The 21,935-nt window shown below is 43.1% G+C and overlaps 1 protein-coding gene across 6 annotated transcripts; it reads right to left on the reverse strand.

The window, feature by feature from the left end:
• Nucleotides 1–880: 880 nt before the first annotated feature.
• On the reverse strand, nucleotides 881–20,335 carry zmp:0000001167 (protein phosphatase 1 regulatory subunit 12A). Of its 6 annotated transcripts, none has more exons than XM_019361658.2 (25): nucleotides 19,957–20,335; nucleotides 14,675–14,805; nucleotides 14,189–14,307; nucleotides 12,954–13,110; nucleotides 12,655–12,799; nucleotides 12,485–12,559; nucleotides 12,257–12,336; nucleotides 10,243–10,451; nucleotides 9,985–10,094; nucleotides 9,680–9,874; nucleotides 9,435–9,517; nucleotides 9,235–9,324; nucleotides 8,986–9,087; nucleotides 8,781–8,882; nucleotides 8,605–8,695; nucleotides 8,394–8,519; nucleotides 8,203–8,323; nucleotides 7,974–8,077; nucleotides 6,625–6,684; nucleotides 6,511–6,533; nucleotides 6,365–6,428; nucleotides 6,154–6,258; nucleotides 4,958–5,008; nucleotides 4,688–4,738; nucleotides 881–2,186 (listed from the first exon to the last, which is right to left on the reverse strand). In XM_019361658.2, exons 1-25 carry the CDS (start codon nucleotides 20,230–20,232, stop codon nucleotides 2,100–2,102), a joined length of 2,757 nt encoding a protein of 918 aa, XP_019217203.1. In that variant the 5' UTR covers nucleotides 20,233–20,335; the 3' UTR covers nucleotides 881–2,099. The 6 variants fall into 6 exon arrangements, with proteins under 6 accessions (XP_019217203.1, XP_019217205.1, XP_019217202.1 ...); XM_019361660.2 differs by having other exon boundaries at nucleotides 9,680–9,877; nucleotides 10,243–10,427; nucleotides 19,957–20,334; XM_019361657.2 differs by having other exon boundaries at nucleotides 9,680–9,877; nucleotides 19,957–20,334.
• Between the last annotated feature and the right edge of the window lie 1,600 nt (nucleotides 20,336–21,935).

Genomic DNA, 21,935 nt, shown 5'->3' on the forward strand with positions numbered 1-21,935 from the left:
TATTTTTATTGCTGAGTCCAGAAAACAAGCTATAGAAAAAAAAATCAAATCAATTCCTTTCCAGCTGTCATGCAGCATTGCATTACTCGCACCTCTCGGTGGCGCCAGGGAGCTGCCCGTGCAGCATCTGGCATCATGCCGGGGGTCAGAGCCACAAACCCTGGGAAAAGCACTGCTTTGTCCATATAAGGCTGCAATCCATCCGCTTCCCTCTTCCTCCCCAGCTCCCTTCCTCTCTCTTTCTCAGACCTGAGGGATATTTAGAGAGAGCGCCTCAGCCAGCCTGCCCTTCCTTATTAGGAGCTCAGCTTGTTGTCAGAGGTTCTAGCCTGCAGGACAGTGGTCCATCTTTCTGCTCTCAGATGAGACAAACAGATGGATGGCTCGTGTTAACTACACTTTACTGCAAGTGGGAAAGAAACACTGGGACTCTCACAGCTTCACCCATATGTCTGAGCACTCCAGCATATGTAATGACACCAGCTTCTATCATGTCAAGTAGCTCTTGATGTATTGTCCACCTGGGAGCAGAAGCAGATTAATGCAGCAGCACAAACATACTTTAAATACATCTGTGTTGGACCGTTTCCTCTTTTAGGCCTCTTGGTGTGTTACAGCTGTTCAGTTTCTCTCTCCCCCCCCCAGTGACAGAGGACATCTGGCTACCAGCAGACAGACTAACAGACACCAGGCACATGGATGATACAGTATAGTGTGGGAAAACAGAGCTAAACGCAAACAAACAGGTGACCGCAAAACATAAAAGTGAGCCACTCAATGACTAGAGTTACAAAGGAGGCACGAATTCATCTGGGAACTGAGTGTTGTGTACACTGATAAGACATACTCTGCTTGAACCGAGGTGGATAATAACCAAGCATTTGCTACAAACACACTTTTATTAGGGTGCAGACATCCATTTAATATATTAGAAAACCAACATGTGAAGCAAGGCTACATGGAATTTTACTTCAAAGGGGTATTGTTCAAGGCTAACATTTATACACAAACTGTACATAACCATGCTCCTTTGTGAGAGGAATTGACGCCGAAAAATTATGAAAATATTTAATCCGATGATTTAATCCAAAAACCACTCATAGCATAATAGGATGTGCAATGACCTTTGATATTCACCCATTGGTAATTTCTAACTCTACTTGCTTAAAGGCAAGCAGTCGTGAGGAGGTGAACTAAAACGTTTTCTGTCTGGAGGACGGGCAAAACCTCGCAGATCTTTATCGCTTTGCAGAGAATAAAGTGCTGCGGTCGACCGACCGGTCAGTTTTTGTGTGGGTGTGCTTTTGTTTTTGTTTTTAAGAGCATGGAGTGTATCTGTGGTCACAAAAATATAAAAATGACGTGGGGAAGTGCATAGGTGGAGAGGTAGGTGGCTTCAAACACTTGCACGTGGAAAGACAACAACCCAACAGACCTTCACGGATGACTCCCGTTGTCAGGATGATGCTGAATGTTTAAAAAAAAAGAAAGAAAAAAAAAAAAGTAGGATGCACCGAAATCTTTCCTGCCTGACAACACATTACATTTGGACTGTGATTAGGACGAGGGGATTGGGGGGGGGGGATGAAAAATAAAAATTGTGAATGTGTGTTGTGAGATGTGTTCACAAAAATAAATACTAAGTGGGAGCTTTAAGGCCCAGACTGTCTTGTGTGCATCCACGTGCATCGAGGAAGTACAGATAGGAGTGCACAGGAGTGCGTTGGCGCTCCCCATGACGCACAGTTTTGCGTGTTGCACCAGACACAGAGTGTTCTGGCTGTTGTCGGGTCTCATGATGCTACTGTGGAAGCCTCTGGCCGCAGCCACGGGGTCTTTGCTGTGACTATCCGGCATTAAGGCACACAAAAGACACTCCAGCTGTTCGCAGAGAAGCACCACAATCCAAGTCATGCTGTAGTGCTCATGTACGAAGGACTTTCTGCTGCTTCTCTCCCCTCCTCTCTCTCTCTCTCTCTTGCGCTCTCTTTGGCACTGGGAGGAATGTATGGCAGGGAGGGATGGATGGATAGGTGGGTGGAGGGAGGGAGGAGGGGGGGGGGAATCCCTGCTCTTCATGTCACTCACTCTCCCTGCATCTATTTGGAGAGTTTGCTGATGACACGGATGAGTGCTCCATTTTCATCTTTAAGACGCTGGTTGTCTGCCTTCAGGTCAACCAAAACCTGGTGGTAAAGATTAAACTCACTTTAAAACAAATTCTTTACACAATATAAATGCAGTTTTTATTTTACATTTCTCGTGGTCACATTACTGGATTAATGAGATGTTGGATGTTAAGAGATTAATGCAGTCAACAGGTTTGTGACTCTGAAGCAAAAACCATAAAGCTTCTTTCCCAGGAGTCGCAGCGGCAGATGGATCTGCACAGATATGGCACAGATTTGACGTCGGATGCCATTCCTTCCTGCCACAACCTTGCCAGGGTTTTCCATCTCCTCCCAGTCTTGAACCGCAGATCCGCATTAGGCGAATGTGTTAATCTGCACTGTAGAGCCAAAAACTATGCACAATATAAATTTGTCCAATCTCCCCTACAAGGTCATCTCCATCTCACCGTCCTGCTATTTTTACATCTCTCTCTCGCTCCCTCTCTGGAAGTCAAGCTGACCTCACTTTCACGTTGAGGGATCAGAACTGGGTCTCTGGCTCAGAAGTCCACAGTGTCTAAGCCCAAAGGCAATGCCTGAGGTCAGGAGCACAAATAGAAGAAAGCTAGTGGTTTATTTTTTGACATTCATGGGCTGAGCAGTGAATTTGTCCCCCATGGTCGGGTTGTCAGCATAAAGTTCCACTGTAACATCCTGAGGTGTTGGAGAGAGGACCTCTGCCCTCGTGTGCTGCCTCACAGTGCATTGAAGGCTTATTTATTTTGGCCTCTGCTCAACAACCAGCCCAACTTGCCAGATTTTTTGCTTTCTGCAGCTTCATCCTCTTCCCATAAAACGAGTTTAAAGTTGCATGATTGCCATTTTGTCAAGGCTCCATCACAGATGAAAAAGTGGTTGAAATGAGATATCCAAGAAGTGATTTTGAAAAACAAACAAACAAACAACAACAATAACAAAGGCCCTGAAAGCTGTCTGGACGTACACAACACAGTGACCTTGAAGAGGAGATGAGCCTAAATTTCATTGAGTATAGCTTTTGCTCCTTTTGCAGTTTTTCCCAGCAGGCACTGTGACCCACTGTAGCAAAATCAGCACATGAAACTAAACCACATCATTAATGACTTTTCCATTAACTTGTAAATCAGCAAGCTCAAAATACCAGGAAATAGCACTTCCTAAAGTAAAGTAACAGCTATCAGTGTAGTTATGTGTGCTCTGTTTTTCTGTGTGTTTTTAAGCAGGTATGAAACTGATTAACTACAGGGGAACAAAAAGGCTGATATAGATAACAGTGCCATTTAGTATTTCTACTTTTACATTAATAGTACAGAGAATTTACATCCTGTTGATAGGTTGGTTATTAATAAGTCAGCAACTCCTTTTAAACCAGAAGGTTGATTATAAATTGCTGCCTTTGCCTCCAAAACTGAGTATAAAACACTACAAGCCATCATATGTGTGATATTTACATCAGGTGTGAATAAACTAAGCATTTACATGTTGCTCCTTCTACACTTCACTGAGGCTTTGGATATCAGAAGTGGAACTAATAAACCAACTTGATGGCAGAGAACTAAAAAAACAACACAAGAATAGATTTAAACTTGGATCTACAGAGCTCACTGAATTTGAGTGCAGTGCTGTAAAAAGATGCAACTGTTGCAACAGTCACTTGCACAACTTCTTCCTTTCTAAATATTAGTTATTAAATATTAATAATAATATAAGTGGAATTACTAGAAAGTGGAAGTTGCAGCCACAAAGTTGCAGAGTCATAAAACTGTCTGCAGACTAAATAACTGCAGAGCTCCAAACCTCCGCTGGCATTAACGTCAGCACAAAAACTGTGTGCCGGGAGCTTCGTGGGATGAGTTTTCATGGCACAGCAGCTATGTAGGTAATGTGTAGGTGGCCCAGTACTTGTGTGTATATTGCACATAACTAAACACTGGATATATAGGGAAGAAGCAAGCCGGTCTCAGTCAGCTTACAAAACTAAATATGATCTTGTTAATTTGATGTTTTAGAGCGGGTGACACGATGAGCTCGTTGCTGGCACAGAGCTACTAACAGCTGGGACCTTTGGAAATTATTGCTGGATCTTAGCCTCTTCTTTTTTTGCAACTGTATTCTTTTTCTTAAGTAATCTCTTCTTTTGTGTAGTTTTTACCTTATTGAACCATTTTGCTTTTATCATTTTTAGTTACTAATTTATAAATAGAACTATTCTGTTAAAAGCCGTGCTTAATAATTTGTCTGCTGTTACACAGAAGTTTATCTTTTGAGAAGGCAACAAAATAACTCATTATGTTCTTTCAGAGTCACAATTGAGACCGCAGAGACATCAGATGCCTCAAGTTGCTAAGCAACTAAATGAACAAATTGGCTCCAACAGACACCACCCTCGTCACACCACCTGGACAAGGTGCAAAACAGCTCTCTACCTTGTGCTCTCACCACACTGCTGGACAGCACAAGCTAAAGCCAAGCTAATCGAGCAGAAGCATGCAAAGTGTCCGTGAGCATGATAAGATTTGTTCTCAACATCTTCTCACCTTTAGCTCCTCCTCCAGCTCCGCCATTCGCCGCTCCAACATCCTTCGCTCCTGGCGCCAGGGAAAATGCAACGTGGGAGGGTGGGGAGCAGGTAGAGAGAGAAAAAGAGAGAGTGACGTAGAAGGAGCACAAAAGTTGAGTGAAAACAAGTGAGGAAGTGGTTTGAGTGGGTAGAGAAGAGAAAGCGTCAACAGACAGCAAGAGTGGCTTTAGTGTGGCAGACGAAGCTAAAACACAACAAGTAACATCATCAGCAGGGGATGCATTACCTTCCTCTCCCGCTCCAGCAGGGCTGAACAGTCGGTCAGACGCTCCTGTCTCTGTTGAATACAATAAACCACGTTTACATAACCCGCAGTGGTATTTTTACATGATCACATGCAGGCCTGTATGCAGAAAGACATCAAAAAGGTACACCCTGGAACCACTGATACAATAAGCCTGCATGTGAAACTGGGAGCTCACTGCTGGTGGTAGCAGTCCACAATTGTATTTGAATTCTGCCTCCTCACACGTCCTGAGGATCAGGCTCCGTACAGAGCATTTAACTCTCACAGTGCAGGCTTACAAGTGATTTACTAGAGTTTTCAAAAGTAGAATAAGAGGCAGAGCCTTCAGCTTTCAGGCACCTCTCCTGTGGAACCAGCTCCCAGTTTAAGTTCAGGAGACAGATTATTTTTTTCATAAAACTTAAAGTTACGGCAGGATCAGGTGAACATGAACAGAATTCTCTCGTAGGTTCAGGCTGCTGGAGGTCTACACATCACTACTGCCATTAACATTTGTCTTCTCTCTCCTGTAGTTTGTGCTTTGCACTGTTTTTTCCCCCCTCTATGCTCTCCTTTCATCAGCCAGTCATGGTAGACTGATTCTGTTGGATTTCTCTTCCTGTTAAAAGGAAGTTCTTCCATCCCGCTGTTGCCAAGACTCTGCTCACAGGGGCTCAATGGGGGCTCTCTGTCTAATATTTTAAGGACTTTAAATTTACAAAACTAAAACCATAGTTGTCAATTGGTGCTATATAGATCAATTTTAATTAGGGAAAAAAATGTAAAAAAATAAATAAAAATAAATAAATAAATAAATCCAAATACTAAGAACCTTTTTAATCTAGCAGCGGTCTCACTTTTCCCTCATCTGGGTAGAGTATTTGAAGGGTTGCTTACGGATCACTGACTGTACAATACACTCCCATTGGAGAATACAAAAAAAATGCGGAAGGTATGAAACCAGGATTCAAATGCAGTCGAATGCTTAAAACAAAGGGAGCATTATACGGCTTTCTATATTTAGCAATTGTATTTGAAATGAAGTTGAGAAAAAAAAAAAAAAAAAAAAAATCACAAGCAGTAACAAAGAACCTGCCCTACTAGTTCCACCACTATGAGTTTCTTGCTTTGACTCTGCGTGGTGAAAGACGACAAGAGCAGTTTCTGTTTAACTTATTGTGCGTATCTGTCATCACCTGCGTGGCCTTTTCCAGATCCAACCTGGTCTGAGTGACACTCCTCTGAGTGTCCTGGAGCTGGGACTGGAGCTGGCTGTTTTCTCTGGAAACCTCCTCAAACAACTGACAAACACCACACCCACAAACACACACACGCACAAGAAATGAAGAGTTAGGACAAATAAATCAAATGTATCACATGATCTCAACATCAGTTCTGTTGGTTCACCTTCTTAAAGTCCTTCGTCTCAGATCCTCCTCCCCGTGTACGGTCACTATAGGATGAGTCCAACCTGGTTATATGAAAAGAACAAAAAGGTCATCCACACTGTGTGAATGGAGAAAGTTCAGATCAATCAAAAGTGGGATTCATACCTGGTACTCAAACGTTGGTCTGTCTGTAAACAAGATGGGAAAAAAAGCAAATAACTTACAGCTCTTTTCTTAAGTTACAGTCTAATGAGACCACAAACAAGAGCTCACGCAGACCTGTGAATTGAGCCCACTGGTGGAGAACTCGTCCTCTCCACTGGGATCATTGTCTTCACCCTGCAGACGACACAGACAGAACAATAGGTTCTTACAGACATTTGCCCACAACAATCTACTAACTTTGTGTTGCACTCTGTCTCCATTTTTTGCAAAACACTGGGAAATGCCTAAAGGCTGCCGTGTGGTGGGACACACTACCGGAGCACAGAACCAAAACTTATGCAAGCTCCTGAACCAAAAACAGAGACGGACGGGAGTTAAAGGTGGTTAAGATGAGACGCATGAGCAGAAATATTACAGTACTGTGCAGAAGTCTTGAGCCACCCCCGATTTCTTTATATGTTGGCAGGAAAATGGTAAATAGGTGCATCAATTCACATCAATTTACTGTCCAATTTCTGCTATTTTTTTTTAAAGAACACACTTCACACAGTACTGACATATGCCAAGGTTTGAACCAGTAGCTCTTTGGAAATCAACAAACAATAACATTCCTTTCAACATGGTCAAGTACAAGGACTGGACTGGACTGGAATGAGTGAAAAATAAGCCAATGTCCAAAGCAAAACTTTGAAAGACCTTCAGAAAGTCTGGAGGACTATTGGATGGCTCGTTGGAAGCAAAACACAAAAGAATTAGGGGTGGCTCAAGACTTCTGCACAGTACCGTATGTTTAGCTGTGATGCAACCATTTTGTCGTTGAGCAGTCCAAAAATCAGATATAAATTTGTGTCTATTACATTTCTGTGACTTAACTCTTTTCCTACAAAGACGACCTCCCTGTATCCTTAATGGCTTTTGATGCAAACCCAGTCATTTTGTTATATAAGCAGAGCTGAAATATGATGAACCGCTCGGTTCAGAGAAGAGCTTCGAGAGTTATCTCTAGTAGGGGTAAACAGTTAAGCTAAATCAATTTGATAGTCTGCAGTTTTTATTAGACTTGAATGTGAATAATTCACAAAGCCAGGAGTAACGTTACCATGTTTGTAACTTGTTTAGCCAAATGCAATAACTTACTAATGCAAAGCTAACATTAGATTCTTACCAGAAAAATAAACAGAGCGCCAAAAAAAATCTTTTCACTTGAAAACTAAAAGGTTTTTGGCCAGCTAAAGGCACTTTAAGAGTTTTAGCTCTCTAGTGAATATTAGAGTGCCTGACTGTTTTTCCCTTCAGTGTGACGTGTTGTGCTCCTTCTTCATAAAACCCTAAAGTCAAGTTTTCCCCCTTATTCCTCCTCACCGTACACATCTTCCTTTTCTATTTCCTCTCGTCAAATTTGTCTCTTCTTGTGAGCATATCCATCCTGCATTTCATTTTTCAGATTAATAAGCAAAATTTACCTCCCCGGTCCTCTGTGCCTTCCTCCTGGCTCGAACTTGCCTCCTCTCATTGCGCTCCCTGGCCCATCGCTCTGTCTCGCTCTCCCCTGTGTTGGCCTCCACATCTGGAACAAAGCCAGACAGCAGCCTTTTAAGACCAAACTAATGTTTGCAAGCAAAACCACACGCTGATGAGCGAAGGAAATATGAAAACAAAAACCCAAACAAGCAAACACGGGAAGCAGCCTACCTCTTCTGTCAGAGGTCTGAGGTCTTGGTGTGCCAGCAGGTTGTGTGAGGCCCAGCAGGTCTGACTTCTGCAGGCTGGCAATACGAGACCTCCAGCTCACTTCCTGTAAACACAGCATCCCCTGCTTTGTGACGTCACATGGTATTACATAAGGACAGCAGTCAACAGGCCTCTAAAGTGCCGGCTCTCACCCCTTCCTCTCCCTTCTTCTGCTTTGCTTCCTTCTCCTTCTCCTCTTCCTTTTCTCTCCCTTTGTTGTCCGTCTTCATGGTCTGTATGGTTTTCTCTGCCTCCTGCAGATCTGTTAGCGTTACCCCCTTGAGGTGAAAGAAAACACAGTCAAGCGCCAAACTGACACACAGCCTCTATCAGTAGGGCGAACATCTGAGCAAGTTTCCCCACCTGAGTGGAGCGGCGGGATTGCCGTGCATGTCGGGAGCGAGCTTTCCTCTGCGCCTCTGCCTCCTCATCCCGCACTGGTGTCAGGTAGGACCTACATGAGCCGAAACGCAAGTTTAGCAACAAAGTGGCACCACCCGGAGCCCTTCGACATCCTCAAAGACATGCTTATCACTCACTTGCGCCTCTGCTTGGTTTCCTGTTCGCCTGCGGTCGTGCTCTGAGAGTTGGAGGTGGTGATGGCTGGCTGATCCTTCTTTTCCGTCTGTTCCTGAGGAAGTCTTTTCGTAGAAAGAAAGATGAAAGGTGACTCATATTGGTCCAGAGGAAAAAATAAATAAATTTTAAAAAAAAATCGTACATGCAGTGTAAAATGAAAAATACCTCTGAGCCAAGACACTATTAAGGCGGCCGAGTCCAGCAGAGCTTGTTCCTGTGCTAGCTGAGGTCACGGTGGGGTCATCCAGTCTCTTTCCATAAGATGAGCTGGAAACAAGACAGAACCCATTGGAAACTCAAAGGCACCTTTCACAGCCGCGCACAAATTAGTGTTTGTCGTTAGGGGACAGCAATAAGCTGTGACAATTACACACAAACAGCAGAGTTAGATGAGCAGTGAGCAGCACGACTGACCTGTGAAGCAAAGACGGGGTGGAGCTAGTGAGATCATTTCCTGACTGACTATTGAAGCGTCGGGTGTAAGAGGAGCTACGGCTTAGCCAACTGAGTGAGAGAGAGACACACACACACACACACAGGGTGACAAGGGGACATATGCAGGGACTCGGATTCTGGCTTCACAAACGCGGACCCGTATGAAAGTTGAGGCCCACCTGTTGGAGTTGTCAGCGGTGTTATCTGGAATACTGAAGAGTCTCCGTGTTGGATTGGGCGGCACTCGAGCAAGCCTTGGCTCCTGAGCGCGAGGGGGAAGAGATCAGTTTGTCATTTATTTATGTGACTAGGTGAATGGAGGCAGTAAAGAAGCCTTTATTTGGCCTGTCAAGCTAGATTTATAAAAGTACGACTGTGGTTTCATGAGTGTATAAACCTATGAATCACGCGAGCGCCTGCGTACCTTGGTGTCAGCCTCAGAGCTGAGGCGGGGGCTGGAGGCAGAGCGGCTCATGCCGAGGCCGGACTCTGGAGGTCTGCTGGTGTCCTGGCTGGGGTCGGATAGTCCAGCTGAGCCCAGAGTCACAGAGCTGCCCGCCTTCCTCAGAGATGTTCTCCATGACCCCGGGGCTTCAGTGACTGGAGGCTTGCTTAATTCCTGCTACACACACACACACACACACACACAGTCAACATTTTTATTATCCTGCCTTGCTGTCACACAGCCGTACAGGCATCTCATGTTCTCCAAATCTTTTTCCCGTTTACCCTTTTCACTTGGCTCGCAGTGGTGCTTGTTGACATGGAGGTAGGAAGCAGATTGGTGGTGTTGCGCTTGTTGTTCAAGTTGTTTATGATTTCTCGCTTTTTCGCTTTCTCTGCAAGAGTGCAAAGGTTATTAAAATTGCTCTTTTGCCTTCTTTGTAAGGGTGCAAAGGTCATTAAGATTAATCAATAACAATAACTCTGAACTATAAAAACAGCCAGCAGGTACTTCAAAGCAGAAACAACAGCAGCTTCTCTCACCCGACTCTGCATCGCTCTCAGACTCGCTCTCCTCCTCTGAACTGGAGCTGCTCGAGGCTTTCACCTGGCCCTGAGACTGGTTCTGTCCTGCCTGGCCTTCCTCCTCCTCGTCCTCAGCCGGACTGCTCTGCAGGGCAGGAGGAGGAGGGTGCTTCTCCCGCTCATGGAGGCAGATCTTCTCCTTGCTGCTCATACGAGAGATAGAAGTCCTGCAGGGGCGGGGCCAAGGTGGGGGGGGTGGAACAACAGGTGGCATGCAGGGAGCTGATCAGTGAGGGTAATCATTCCATGTGCAGCCAATTAGAGCGAGCATGCATCAATCAAGACCTCAGTAGGTGGAACAGTGGGTCATTTTCTGTGCTGCCGTTTCTGCTTCGTTTGTAATTGTGGCCAATTGCTTTGCACCAATTCGAGCTGTTTCCTTAAAGTGAAACGTTGAATTCATTCACACAGATTAAGGAGCAGCCACAGAAGTGAAAAAAACCAAAAAAACAAATGCTGTCTCTCAATGCCACACTACATATTAATGGTAAATATTGTGATTTACGTGCACATTTTGTGCTATTAACCAAGAAATCAACAGCAAAGCATCCATCCTCTGAAAAGTGTTTGAATTATACTTGTTTTTACTCAAGAAGGAGAAACAGTGAAAATGGCATTCAAAGATAAAATGGACATCTTTTCATGGAGAAACAAAGCATACTTTTATATCTTCAACAACACTTAGAGGGCAATCATTTTATACTACCTGAAAACTTAAAACATCCTTGCTTAGTGCTACGACTTATGGGCACCACTGTCGATTCAACATTACAGAGAAATATTTATGCTTTAGTCAGTTTCTGTTTCTTTTACCCCGCTTCACCAACTTCTACCGGTTTTTGCACAGTTTTGAACAAGTCCTTTATTTTTACTATCTACTGCATACTGTTAGCACACAAAGAAACATGCTGGGATAACAATAGGACAGCTTGGGAGACTCTCCAAAGACAGATTGTTAACCTTTAGAGTTTCCTGGTTAAATTAATGTTAAAAAAAGGGTGTAGAGTAAGAATAACTTTTAAGTCTTTATAAAAAATTCTTTTTTTTGTGCAGCTTTTAATCAAATGTTTGCAAACCCTTGCACTGCTGCATGAGAAGTCACAAGTTTGAAAACCTTTTTCTGACATTACATCATATCCTGTGCATCTACTGGACAAATCCTGGAGTCTTCTATACAACTCCACCCTTTTGGCCTGGAAGGCCCTTCGTACTAACAGCAAAGAGGATCCTACAAATTTGAGACTGTTTAGTCTTTAATATCTAACGTGAAGGAATATGACAGCATTATTTGAATGTCTTTAAGTCACTTACACGTTTGTTATCACTGGCATTTTTGGTTTCACCTGTAATTTTGTTTGTTTTTGTTCTTGGAATCTTTCAAAGAAAAAAATGAATCCATCCATCTAACCATCTAAACCATCTTTAAATGTATGAAATACATCTTTAACACAGTTTTCTTGATCCCCTGTTTACATGAGCACATCACATCGGATGTTCTGTGAGCCAGCACACCAACCTTCACTGTAGTTTTTACACTGCATATACTGTGATGTTGGAATTTACTCGTATCACCCACCATTTTTTTAATTTTATTTTACTGTTAATATATTTTTTTCCTTCTAGTGTTTGATGGCAAATATAGTCTTGCTAAGGGGACTTAATTATTTGTTGTAAGCTGCCATTTGCAACAAGCTGGATTTAGCATTTACAATGTGATCAGATGCATATTGAAGAGGAAAGCATTAATATTCAGTATGAAACTGAGAGACAGACTGCTACATCTACCCAGGTTGGTGGGTAGAAGTAACACAGCTGAAGGGATGGGAACACTGGGACTGTCACACCTGCATGCAGACAACAGCTGGATCAAGGATTACTGGGACTGGGCTAAGGAACAGCATAGCGTGTACACACTCACACACACACACAGACATACACAAACATACGGACGCACCAACACACTGGCACTGACCTGCGTGGGCGGACTGGTACCATGGGGATATGCGAAATGGGCTCAATAACAGGAGTCTGTTTCTCTTTCTCGCTACGTAACTGAAGAGGAATATAAACAGACATAAACACAGAGAGCACTCGCCGCTGGAACGCCATCAATCATCACAGGTCTGTCCGAGCGAGTGAGATAGTCACAGCGCCTTGTGTGTGTGTGTGTGTGTGTGTGTGTGTGTGAAGACAGACTCACAGCGTTCTGCTTCTTCTGCAGCTCCTCCAGAACGTCCACGAGGTTCTCGTCTGCAACATCTAAAGGTGTTTGTCCCTACAAGGACAGCCACAGTGATCAGTGATGGCACGTGCTAAAGCTCCAATCACAGACTGAACTGCAGAGGGAAAGCTTGTCCGCCGTGCCCTCACCACATTGTTGACGGCACCCATATCGCACATGTTGTCAACCAGCAGGCTGCAGACCTCCTCCTGCCCCCAGTGAGCTGCTGCGTGCAGAGGCGTCCACCCGTCAGTGTCGCTGCAGTCCACATCCACCCTGCACTGTAACAGTACCCTGACCGAGGTGAGGGAGTTGGGAGGAGAGGAAGGAGGGGAGGAGTGGAGGTGGGGGAGAGGACAAGGCTAAGAATAAAAGCCTTTTGACTTGGAGTGGTAACAAAATTAAACAAAAGTCAACAAGCTGCTCTTATGTGTGCACTTATGCTCACTTCAGGACTTCAATGTAGCCTTTGGCAGCGGCGACGTGTAGAGCCGTTGCCTTGGTGTTTGGGTGAGGTGTGAGGGTGCCGTCTCCTGCCAGCACCGCCATGGCATCCCGGAGCATGATCCTCTCCTCCTCCTTTCGGGCCGTATCCACGTCTATTCCTGTGACAAGCAGTGACAAACTCGAGTTAAGACGCACTTCAAAGCATCTCAAACTCTCCTTCCATTTAGATCTATGATGAGTGATGACATCAGGGTTACAAGTCAGGTTTAATGTCCTCTAACTTAAGTTTTGTTTATGAAAGGCTTACAAATATCAGGACAAGGGTAGGGTAGCAGGAAGACAAGGGTACTTCTGTAAGTAAAGCATCCCACACAAAAAAAAATACTTGTGCGTGTAAATTTATCTCATATACGTCATCTGTGCTCTCGGTTGTATTTGGATCTCAGCTAACACGCATTCGACAGAGATAAAAGCACAAGCCTGGAGTCCAGAACAATTAAGGTCACAGAACATTTGGTGCACGGCGGCTGTCCTCGTTTCTTTGCCTCCTTTTGGAAGGAACAGGAAAAAGAAAAAAATGAAGTAAGTAAATTCCTTGAAATACTCCCAACATCATCGCTTCGGTTGACTAACACATGTGCGCTCAAGTTTGTTTCCATCTTCTAACTTCAGTAAGATTACTGACTGTACATAAAAGTTCTCTTTTAATTTGGCATCATCACTCATCACATTGAAAATTTGATTTTCGGTTTCAGGATTGCAGGTTTGGCTGATTAAAGGACCTAAAAGGACCGATAACACGGAAACGCACAATATCCGATTACAAGTAACCTTGCATTTGTGTTGACTCTACACAAAAGTAGGGTTTATATTGTCTTTTAATTATTAAGATGCATGTGCACATCCCAACAGAACCGACAACCTTGAATCAACCCCCGTGCGCGCGCACTGGGAGCAGTTATCTTGCACAATTGCCCATATTTCTAGTGTGCTTTACTAATTTACTATACCTTAAAACTGAGGAAGCGTCTCAAGGCTAGGATCTCAATCGATACTGTGCCCAAGTCCAGCTGAACTGTACCTGGAGCCACATCCTAAAGTGCACTAGAGTACAGCACGCAGCAATCACAATAGTCAAACAAGCTAATGTGACTGCGCATTATGAGTCACTTAGAGGGAGGACACAATAAAGGTGGAGACGAAGTGTTCCAATTCTCCTGTTTTTGTTGCTTTTACCTTGTTTTTTAATTTCAGCTTTCAGGAGCCTTTCCATTGCATCTTCTGTGGCAACATCCAGAGGAAGCTCTCCCTCGCTGTTCACCGCTCCAACATGAGCACCGTGTTCTATCAGATACCTTAAAAAAAAAACATAAAGATACAGCTGTCAGATAGCAACGGTAAAACCTGAATGGAGGATAAAACGAGTTTTCTTGGCACCCTCTGATGAGCTTTTGGCCTTCAGTCAAAAGGAAGATCACTGGTTCACTGAGTTTAAAATACATTTTTACTGAAGTCAAGTAACACCAACTGTTAGCTTTAAATATATGTCGACCGATTGTGCAGTCAACCCCCTCTCCAGAAGGCCGACCGCGAGCCTGGGAAAACCCCTGAATATGTGTGTGTTTTATGTGTGTTATCTGACACTGATTTACGTCTGTGTTTTCTAATCCCTCAGCACCACTTCGGCTGGGATGTGACAAAGTGATGGTGGTCGGCACTCACTTAGCAATCTGGATGAAACCGCAGGAGGCTGCAGCATGCAGAGGAGTCCAGCCCTCGTTGTCTCCTCTGTTGACGTCGCTCCCGTTCTCCACCAGGAACTGCACCATCTCAGCGTTTTCATCAATGCAGGCCTGCCAGAGGACAAATGTCCGCATGATGGATTGCCGTGTACAAGTGTTTACTGTTTGCCGTTTATTCTGACATTAACGAATGGATGCCAGTCTGAGTACAGTTTCAGTACAGTAGAGGAGGTCTCTGACCCACTTCACTATGGTTCGTTGCTAAAGGCAAAACTCCAGACTCTTCCAAAATCTGTTAAACTCAACCAAAGCAGCGGGGCTAAAACAATGACTACTGTGTCTACTTGCTGTAATGACTTTCTGCTAAGTGGGTTGCTAAAAGCCCTCAAGTACTTTCCAAAACAGTCATTTTGCGGCACAAGTGAAACAGCGATTCTATTTAGCAGCTTTTCCTCAAGCTAGGTCGAGCAAAGAATCTAAGTGTGATCAAACACAAGTCCCGGGATAAATCCCACGAGGACCTCATGGGATTTTGCTATGATAGGTTACTTTGATTTAAGTTAATATTTATTAAAAAGAGCCAGATGGAAGGTTCTTGTACTGAAGAAGTGTTTTTTTTTGGCTGCCTTTTCACTCATTTTCAGCTGATGGTTTTCAGAGGAATGTTTTTATTTTGTTTCTTAAGCCACTTAACTCTGACCTATGAATCATTCAAAAATTAAAAAAGGCCGCTAACTCAAGAGATAAACCGGTTTTGAATCTAAACGTAACAGTCAACTTCGCCAATAATCAATTTTAACTGGCATGAAATAACATTTTTGCACCCACTATGTGATTTCTTAGGAGCTATTAGCTAACGACAACATATCCCGGCATGGTGTGCAGTGTGTCCTTAAACACTGAGGAAACAGAACAAGTGGAGGACAAAAGGAGATGTGGGTGGCCTAAAAAAAAAACAAAAAAACAACAAAAAAAAACCTGGCAAATGGACAGTCTCTTAAAGCCATGTCCTTAAGAAATAGGGAAAAAAGATCCCAGCCAAGACCAGAAAGATGGATCTGGCCTTTTATCCATCTACTGTTTGCGCCGGTCTCATCAGAATGGTGGCTGTCAATAAGCCATTTTTAATTAAGGGAAAAAGGGAGAAAAGCCTGAGGTGTGCCAAATTACACAGGAACTGGACTGAAAATCAGTGGCAGCACCGATTCCTCACGCCTGATGGATTGACGAATCCAAATTTGAAGCTTTGAGCTCAAAAAGGCAGACGACATCCAAAGAAGAGCATCGAATGTCTTTCAAGAAGCCTGGAAAACAATTCCTGAAGACTGACAAGAAAGCTTGCCTAAGAGAGTTCAGGCTGTGTTGAAGAATAAAGGTGATGATACCAAATACTGACTTTCAAGCTCGTTAAAATTGCACAAAATTCATTTTTAGCTTGTATGTATGTATGTTTGCACATGTTTCTGTATCGACCACTACACCAATTCCCATTTTCCTACCAAACTATAAAGAAATGAGCCGTAGCTCAGAGTCTGTGCAAAGACTTTTGCACAACACAAAATTAAATGCGTAAATAAGTAAAGAGTTGACCAAATAATTAAAATGTTAATAACACAAAATACTACAAATATATTACTAATATCTGTGCCTATTCTTTGATGGTGTAAGAATCAGGCAGGCAGTAACGTAATATCATACTTTTTTTTAATTCTTCATTTTTGGGTGAAAACTGATGTAGACAAGTTCCCAAAGCCTGAGCTTATGTTGTCGTATCACTTGTTTTGTCCAAGTGATATGACTCCAAACAACACTAAAAGCCGAGAATCCTCAGATTTCCCCCACACACTGGCTTTATAAATAGCATAATTAGTTAATTTACAAATGTCTTTTAATTACGGGGATGCACTGATATATCAGCTCACATTCACTGATGTTTAACTGTCAATTTAGAGCAGGGTAAATGTTTGCAGACACACAGAGTCTAAACTTTAAAATACTTTTACAACGAAGAAATCTTTGTTTCTTTGGCACAAAGGAGGAATAAGTAGCACAACAAACAAAATATACAAGCAAATAAACAACAACTGGTTAGAGGCATCAGCAACTGCTATTTTAAACATTTTTAGAAAATCAGCCAGGAATTTCAAAATCGGAGCATCCTTGGTTGATTATATTTCTGTTCACTGACTGAACTTTGCAGCACTAAGCACTCCATAATTTCATTCACCTGTCTAGGAAATATTAGTAATGCTCTGGGTTTGTGAGTCTCTACTTCAAAAGTAAGATAATAAGTAAGACAATAGTTTACTCAATATGTGATATTATGACAATTTTTAACATTTTCCTATATTCTGATTATTATTTATAATTTAATATTTTCAGAAAGTTTGCCTCCTATCAGGTGACCTACGCAATCGTCTTGTAATCAAAAGCGGTTGTGAGAGTACAACGCCCTCGAGCTCTGAGCAAACATTTAGTCACCACAAGTTGCAGTCGGTTGCAGAATGTGAAAAAATGATTTTGTAGTTGCAAGGAGGTTTCTTTACTATTTTAACTTGTGCAACTTTGAATTAGGATGCAGTTTTGTCAAGCTGAGTGTGTCCGGTCTCGGACGATTTTTCGGTAAAGTCACTTTAATGCAAGTTTGCTCGATTACGTTATCTCGGGAAGGCGGTGCATGAGATGAGCATTTTCATTGATTTGATGAAAATATCGATATTTGGTGTCCCGGTATCGGTACGATACGCAAAATATCACGATATTATGCTGCACGATGGCTCTTATAGCCTACGACTAAAACTAGGTGAGAAATAAATATTTTAAGTAACAAAATAAAATCCAAAACCAAACTTTTGAAGTTTTGGAAGTTTTGTCTTATTTACCTTTCACAACAAAATCAGCACGAAGAGGCTTTGGTAAATACTAAATACTGGCACCCTCTCTGAAAACTAGCTAAATTGAACAAAAGAGAACCTTTTAAAATGTAAACAACGAAACCAGGCTTTATTAAAAGAGGGATCATGGTGTGCTATCTTTTTAATGGGTACCTGTTGGCGTACCTGTTTTTGACGATGCTGCTTTTCCGAAACGAGAGCGATTCTGAGTAATCAATAAGTGAAACCAAAAGTGACAGTCCATATTTTAGATACAGTGCCAACGCAGTTTCTCCTGCTCTCGCAGAGTTTGCATATATGTAAACATCTGTAATCCTCTGAAATAATAATAAAGATAAAAAACTTTTTAAAAAAAACAAAAAAACCTGTCAAGACATTTCACTAAAAACCACAAATGTTAACATCATGAAGGAGGCTGCAAAGTCATACGGATTCCTCCTCTGGGGACTACAGTGTTTATTTAAACATAATAATAAATTTAGTGGCAATCCACTGCGTAGTTGCCGAGATCGGCCTGGGCCAATGCGGCACACAGCCAGTGGCATGGCTATAAATACTTGATAAAGGTGGAGATTTATCTTTTTGTGACTCTGAAGCAAAGCTGAACTGAATACTAACAACAAAATGATTATTTTAATCTGCACTGGTGTCTCATTTCACTGATGTCAGCAGAAGTAGTTCTTCTGTGGGACGTCACAGCGCCAAGTGTCTGTAACACGTACAGAAACGTCTCCATCAGGCTTAAGCCACCTAAGAGGCTTTTCTTTTAGGCTAAATCAACTAATCACAGAGCTGTGGCAAACCTCCTTCCCTTTTATAATATGAGATATTAACGCAGGTAGTGCACGGGAAAAAACAAAAACGTGATCATTGTAGAAGCTCAAAATGGGGCTCAGGCACAGCCGGAGGGGGGGAGGGGGCAGGAGGGGCGGGGGTCGCCCACTAATGGAGTGGGTGCTCTGAGCTGAATGAATGAACAGTGGGTACTTCTGGCACCCTCCGTGTTACGACGGTCCATACACACACATACACACACTACCAGCAGACTCCTTCACTGGGTCATCAAGTGACTCATTGTGAAAATCGCCTTTGACAACAGCAGTTTGTGCTGTTTGAGGCATGTTTTCCATTTCTTCATCCGAAATCCCTAAAGTCCCCTCCATGGGGAACTGGCAAAGGGAAGGAGAAAGAGAAAGCAAGAAGAGAAGAAGAAGGAGGAGGAGGAGGAGGGAGGCTGTAGTGGAGAAGACAGAAAAGGCTTTGGATGAAGAGGATGGAAAGTTTGGAGAGTGCGGGCCCTATATTTAATTCGAGTTGCCAGGCGACCGATGAGCAACAGGGGGAGAGAGGGATGGAGGGCAAGGAGGGAGACCACACTGGGTGACCGGTCGGACATGTGGAGCAACCAGAAGACTCATCTGAACCAGCCGTGGTGGGGCAAATTCACTAAACTGCCTCAAAATTGGGAGGGAAAAACCACATCTGCATGAGCACGCAGGCCAGAGGACTTAGAAGCAGATCTTTTCTGTATGTTCTCAGGAATCCTAGTTAAAACTCATCTGACCCTCCTTTCACTTTATGAGATGAGACAGCAATGTGTTTACCACACAGTGCCATTAAAGTGGAGGAAATGCTGCATCACCGAGGGCCTGTGTGACAGTGATGGTGTCCAGAGTGAGCCTGGGTGTTATGACTTAAGTCAAGAGCAGGGACAAGAGGAGGACTTGAACATGCACCGAACAAGTCCAGCCTATCTTCGACTCATGAACGCAACAATCACGCAAACGGCAATAATAAATGTAAGGGTGAAAACTTTAGTTATAATGAATGCCCTCCTTCTTTTCTTTTTTGCTTTAAGACCTTTAGATAGGACGGTGAAACTCTCTCTCCCACTACTTTCCTGACTCTTCGGCAGGGACTGTATGCCACAAGCCTGCCCATAACTGTCTAAAAATGGTCCACCAGGCTCTTTGGTGACCTGTTTTTACCGTCTGCTGCCCTCTCGTTCGCTTTTTTTTTTTACGCCACAAAAAGAAGCCTGTAATTTACTAAATACAACAGTGCGGATCAGACAGCCTCCCAACGGGCTAATAAACTAAGTTTGCTAGTTTTAAACAGGCCAGAAACTCTGCCTGGACTTTATAAAACAAACGTACAGAGGAACGAGTGATGGATTACAGGAGCTGCTGGGCTGGAAGTACGTTAGTGGTCCTTTTTACCTGTGAGTCCTCTTCGCTGTGAGGATCATTAAAGGATCAACGCTGAGCCCTTTGCCCTTTAGTTGAGCGACGGTTGTAGCAACTGTAGCGATTAGCTCAGGCAGAAAGGAAAACTAGCTGCTGACAGTTAGAGGGGCAAAACTTCCTACCTGGTGAAGCGCTGTCAGTCCGTCTACGTTAGCGTGGTTGATGTCAGCTCCCTGTCGGAGCAGCGCTGCAACCTCCTCCCGGTCTCCGGCGGAGCAAGCAGCCATAAATACGGCTCCTTGGGCGAACCGAACTTTCGCCCGACGCGTCCCAGAACCGCTCGAGATTTCCCGGGCCTCCGAACCCGTCTGATCCGTCTCTGAGCCCAGCCATCGCTGCAGCTGATCCTGCCGTCGCTGCTTGGCAGCTTCGGACCGGGAATGGTCAGTGGCCGCCATCTTCCCTGGTCTGTCCCGGACAGATTCAGCTCATGGTACGAGGAGAGAAGCGGAGTGCCGTGTTTGGATTCCGCCCCCCCGCCCTCAACACACCTCTCGGACTGCGCCCCCTGGTGGACAACACTACATAGCGAACTTCTGCGACTGAGTGGCAGTTCTGCGCTGCCTTCAGGAACTACTCGGAAGTTTCCATGTTATTGTCCTTGCACTTTTTATACCACATCAGTTTAAGGGGAAAAAAGTTCAGACAGTTACGATGACTTAAACCACGCAATCAAAGAAATAGCACAGATTCCCTTTTAATATTCGTTATATTATATATTGCAACACAAACACAAAATGATATGAGTAAATACAACAGTTTTCCGTCATATTATTTTAATGTTCGTTTATTTTCCTTTCTTTTTTTCTTGTTTTGATCTTTATGAATAGAATAGAATGCCTATTGTCACTATACAGATGTACAATGAGATACAGAGGAAGGGGTGGTTGGGGTGATTATGGCTAATAACTGGATGATACCAAGTTCACCAGATTTCATAAAAGGCCAGAAGTGATGAGACTTATGTGTGACACGTTTTGCTATTATATGTGAACAGAATGAGGGGGATATTCAAATACTCCTCTACCCAAAACAGCAATAGAAGCTCCTCAATTTGACACAAAAAACCAACTCCTTTTGTTGTACTGCAATAATTTAACATATTTTAAATTAATGCACTGTTGTGTTATGTTAATAACTTAAGACGAACTCAAGAGTCATGCACATTCATGCAAATATAATGGAAAAGGGGGATAGAAAGTAAAATATATATTCTTGATACTAACAAGAATGTATTTTGTTTTCATATGTAATATATTACCTGTCCAGTCCAGAGGATACAATATATATCACAATTGTAAAAAACAAACAAAAAAAAAAAAACCTAAAGATCTACCTGACATTATGAATGCAACTTTTATGGCCATGAATTAAAAAATATCAAACAATAAAGACTTGGATTGTTTTCTGTATGACACTTTCAGTCTCTCGCAGTCTACCATGTAGACGCAGTCACAGAGTCTAGACTGTAAGGTGCACAGATTCTGTGGCTGCAAAACAAACCCAAATAATCACCACTCCACCACCTTGCTTGCTGGTATGAGGTGTTTGTGCTGATATGCTGCTGTTCCTGGTATTCCCCGAGAACAGCAGCTGTGCATTATAGCTTTGATCTCATCTGAGATTGTCTCATAAGTGTTGTCTTGTTTTCAGATACAAATGTCATGTTCCTTTAAGAGAGAAGAGCATTTCTCCTGAGAAAACACGTCATACTTATTTAGTCTTTTTTAATTGTTCTGTCATGAACTTTGACATTTAACATGCCAACTGAGGTCTGTCTAGTCTGAGATGTAGCTCTTAGTTTTTTCATAGTTTCTCTGAGCACTTCACAGTCTGATGTTGGGATGAATTTGCTTGAGTTTCTCAATGGCTACTTGCAAACAGGGAAATTGTGCCAGCTTTTCTTTTGTCCTAACATGGCATTATCCATGTTAGGACACTATTTATGTTACCCTTTTAGTTGCTGTCTAACTGTATCCTGCTGTGTTATTTTGTCCTTGTTCATTTCGCTGAGGTATTTTTCAAAGTCTGCCACAGTCCCTGAGTCATTATTTGGTCACTGCCCGGCATGTGTTACGTTTTTCTTCTTTTCATTGTCAGC

Source organism: Oreochromis niloticus, linkage group LG7, assembly GCF_001858045.2.
Source record: "Oreochromis niloticus isolate F11D_XX linkage group LG7, O_niloticus_UMD_NMBU, whole genome shotgun sequence".
NCBI lineage: Eukaryota > Metazoa > Chordata > Actinopteri > Cichliformes > Cichlidae > Oreochromis > Oreochromis niloticus.